Raw genomic sequence first — 4623 nt, forward strand, 5'->3', positions numbered from 1 at the left:
TAGTCATTTAGGTCAACATTGGATCATTCAGAGATCCTCACTGAACTTCTGGAGAGAGTTTGCTGCACTGAAAGTAAAGGGGCTGAATAATTTTGCACGCCCAATTTTTCAGTTTTTTATTTGTTAAAAAAGTTTGAAATATCCAATAAATTTCGTTCCACTTCATGATTGTGTCCCACTTGTTGTTGATTCTTCACAAAAAATTACAGTTTTATATCTTTATGTTTGAAGCCTGAAATGTGGCAAAAGGTCGCAAAGTTCAAGGGGGCCGAATACTTTCGCAAGGCACTGTACCTGGCTACCAACAAAGAAAAGCATGGCTCAGCTGCGAGCCCTAGTGGAGTGGAGGTATCCCTGACCAGGCATGTAAATTAACTTGCACATAAACAAAACGTTTTGTGTAATTATTACATCCCAGTTACATTTTGTGTAATTATTACATCCCGGTTACATTTCGTGTAATTATCACATCCCGGTTACATTTTGTGTAATTATTATATCCCAGTTACATTCTGTGTAATTATTATATCCCGGTTACACTGGCACATGGAGAGGCGGAGGTGCCAGCTGCAGACATGACACTGGGGTTGTCATTGGGAATATCACCAATCAGTGATATTCCCAATTCACATTGTCCCTTAACGACTGAGTCGTTAAGGGACATTGCAGGCCTTCAAAGGACTGAAACACCACCAAGGAGGATAAATATCTCCGGCTCAACACCAGTCAGTCAGAACTGATGAAGCCTCTTGGACGAGAGGTGAAATGTCTTTGACCTAGAAATCTAGTCCAGTTGATTTTTTCTAAGCTTTTTCAGCTTACTATGACCTGGATGACTGAGAATCTGCACAGACATGTTATAGTTGATGACAACTGTGAGAGTTGTGGGAAGACTGATTAATTTTTTTCTCTAATGGTTGTGATTTTATTTGTTGAAGAAGGAGAGGAGGCAGAAGGGCTCGTAGACAGAGAGAGAAGAGGAAAGGCAGGAGTATAGGTCTGAGAATAGGGACATCGCTTGTTTTAAGTGCAGCTTTTGCATATTTATCTGCCAGTTCATTTCCCTCCACCCTGATATGTGCAGGAACCCAAATTAATCTCAGAATCAGCTCAGAATTAGCTTTATTGGCCAGGTGTGTTGGACACATGAGGAATTTGACTCTGGTACATCGGCTCTCAATGTGTATGTACATATCAGGTCAAAGTGTTTATTTGTCATATGCACAGTTAGGCAACATGTTTTCCTGTACAATGAAATTCTTTGCCGTCCACATGAATGCCACAAAATAGAAATGAAATATAAAGCAGATAAATAAGTAACACAAAATCTAAGGCACTTTAAGCAGCAAATGCAGCAATATAATAAAAATATATAAGAATATAATAAGAGAATGTACGCTGCTTGGGAGCAGCATGTGCAGCAGTCAACAGTCAATGTGCAATTATGCATGTGCAAACTGAGAATGTAAACAGTACAGGTCGACACTACATGACATATTTCCTGGTAATAAATTCCTCAGCTGTTTAGGAGTCTGATGGCAGAGGGAACGAAAGAGTTTTTCAGTCCGGAGGTCCTGCATTTCACACTTCTGAACCTCTGGCCAGAGGGTAGGGAGGCAAACAGTCCGTGCTGTGGGTGGGTGGGCTACTTGAGGATGGAGGCAGCTTTCCTACACACCCTGCCATGCTAAACACTCTGCAGAGAGGACAGTGGAGTCCTGGTGAACTTCTCTGCAGTCTTTACCACTCTCAGCAGGCGCTTGCGGTCCATAGCAGTAGTGCTGCCATACCAGACAGTGATGCAGCTGGTCAAGATGCTCTCGACGATGCAAGGGGCAAGTAAACTGATCTAACACCTATTCCAACCCTCTTACATGTGAATATCATAAAAGCTATTTCAGGAATTACGTCCCGCCTCGATTCTGAATGAATGCACTCAATACCCAATAAACAACTGCTAGAATCTGATCCAATTAGGGTGATCCACACTCCTTTTCAGTTGGTGGCAGTAATGCACAAATTCGTTGTTTGCCAACCGCCAATAAACCGACGAAGAAGACGACGGGGAGGAGGAACAAGAACTAGCAGGAGTAGCACATGTTCTACTGAGAGTGACGGCGGAACCTTTAACAGTTAAGATGAAGCCAGGTATAGTAGATATTTGCCATGATGTTTTTTTATTTTATTTTTTTAATATAATATGTCATATTACAAAGCGGAGATATCTTCTGTGTATTTGGAGTGAAAGTCGTTGATGTATTCTCGCTCTGTACCTACATGCTACAGTAAACTGTTTTTAATAGTATAGTAACGTTAGACGTAACTTTGAACTGTCAAGTTATGTGAAAGTTTTCTTCAATGATACAGGAAACATTTAACGTTAAGCTAAAATGCAGCGTTAACGTTAATCTTCAAACTGCCATTAGCCTGAGTACATTACCAACAGCAGAAACACGCAGTACACGTCGCTCAGCACACGTGTTGGGTAGCTGCTCACAACTGTGTCTTAACTACGGTTTTTAGAACGGACCCAGAAAATAATACTTCATATAAATTACTTTTTTTTACGTTGGATGATTTCAGGTTACGTATTCTTGACGGAGAATGTCTGAAGCTGGCTCTTTTTGCTGTGTTATGCGAGGCTAAAACACGAAAACTATGGATGCCTCTGCTAAAGCTAACCCTGGTCAAAGCCATGTGTGGGTTAATTGTTACGGTACGTTATTGGCTTACGGTACGTGCCCCACACCTTCACCGCTTAGAGTAGGGACGTATCGCTAATATTTTACTTGGGTAAAGTTGGAAAGATATTCACAGATTCGAAGCTTTCGGATTAATAGGGCATAAAGGAAACACAGCCGACACATCTTCAGCGTCTGAGTATGGCAGACACCAAGCCACCTCCTAATGCTTTTAAGCCGTCCTCCTCTCCAGACAAATTAGTTTCTATTGCTGCGTTTCCACTATCGGAACCTAACTAACGGTATACCCGGTACTTCGCCCAACTTAACCTCCTGGGTTTATGCGGGCTGTCCTGTTTTGTTTTTCTGCTTAGAGGAGGGAGGGGCTGCCCCTCTCTCACACATGCACTCATAGCAGAGCAGAAGGAGTACACGTGTGGAGGATCACCCCATAGTGCAATCAGCCAGTAAGGGAGAGTGTATGATCAGTTTTTCAAACAGCTGTTGAAAAAGCAGAGCACAGACCTGCAGGAATGTGACTTCTTCACAGCTTTGCCCTTGGTCCACTCATGAAGGTCCCCCCTTTGCCCCTAAATTAACAAGTGAAGTCCTCATTTTACCTCTAAACCATATGTGCCTATTTACATACCCTGCTTGTAATGCTAATTCTGCTATTCAAACCTCAGCCATTTAACAATCACCAGTGACTGCTCTGTGTGCATGCAGCCCCCTCCCATTCTTAGAACTTAATTTTAGTACTACCTCCTCCCTGGATGGTGTTAAAATGTAGCTCCTGGAACGCATCACCAAAGCAGGTGCACGGTAGTGGAAACAAACACAGCAGCCGTGACAAGTGTTACATGGCTTGACACGTTTTGGTAGGTTCCTATAATGGGAAAAACCTCTTGTGTGCAGCTGGCTTGAAGACAAATTATAACACTGAAAAGAGGTTAAAAATTAGGTAAAAGGTAAAAAATTTCAATAATTTCACTCTCACACCGTCTAGTGCTACTGAGGGTGTTTTCACACTTGGTCCCTTTCAGCCCTCAGAGCAAACTCAGAGTGATTAGTCAGCATTTTTTGTGTTAATGTGAACACTCCCGACGAACTCAGACCCCTCTGAAACAAATCAAACTCACCACCACTTGGGAGGTGGTCTCAGTTTGGTTTCTTTCAAGTCCGTAATGCGGTTTGCTTAATGTGTGCATTGTGAGCACAAAGTGCTACAGGTTCACTTTTAGTCTTTTGCATGTAAGGGCTGAAATACTAGCAATCTGTAGCAAAAGTTTATCATGGAGAAATGCAGTTTTCCTCTGACTAGCTTGTACATACCTAGCTACACTGGACAGCTGCCTGACAACTCAGTAGCAACTTCATGCTGCAGTGTTCAACACAAATGCAACATTAGGCACAGGAGACTGCACTGCCTCTTGTTTCTTAGATTACAAAGAGCTGTGTTTCTATTTATAGTTTGTGTGGCTCATGAGTGGTCAGCAAACACAACTGCATTCAGTTGTAAGCAACACCACCCAGTGGTGTAACCGGTGCTACAACAGTATTTTCTGGCAGTTAACACTGCACATAATTCGCTTCACTTCAGTTTTATTTTGTAAAGCACCAAATCGCACCAATCATTATCTCAAGACACTTTACAAAGTAAGATCTAGAACTTACTATTATTGTTATTATAGAGGAAAACCCAAGCACTTGCTGACAGTAGGGAGGAAAAACTCCCTTTAACGGAAGAAACCTCTGATAGACCCTCTTGGCGGCATTCTGCCTCGACCGGGTTGGGGGGGGTGGGTGGATAGAGGAGAGAGACAAGAAAAGAGAAGCAACAAGATGTAGCAAACAAACACTGGGCAGGTTGATGCAGCTGGTGATGCGTAATGGTTAGGGGTGCACCGAACCTTCGGCCGCCGAAAAGGCCATTTTTCTTTTG

At 42.6% G+C, this 4623-nt stretch overlaps 1 protein-coding gene across 2 annotated transcripts in view; it reads left to right on the top strand.

Moving 5' to 3' along the window:
* The first annotated feature begins 2017 nt into the window (after nucleotides 1-2017).
* The window catches only part of fbl (fibrillarin), a 27117-nt gene continuing 24511 nt past the window's right edge, over nucleotides 2018-4623 (top strand). For both annotated transcript variants that reach the window (XM_020620673.1, XM_020620675.1), the window contains exon 1: nucleotides 2018-2148. In XM_020620673.1, the coding sequence (XP_020476329.1) occupies nucleotides 2139-2148 (10 nt within the window). In that variant the 5' untranslated portion in view covers nucleotides 2018-2138. The remainder of the gene's footprint in view (nucleotides 2149-4623) is intronic.

Source organism: Monopterus albus, unplaced genomic scaffold (assembly GCF_001952655.1).
Source record: "Monopterus albus unplaced genomic scaffold, M_albus_1.0 scaffold245.1, whole genome shotgun sequence".
Taxonomy (NCBI): Eukaryota; Metazoa; Chordata; class Actinopteri; order Synbranchiformes; family Synbranchidae; genus Monopterus; species Monopterus albus.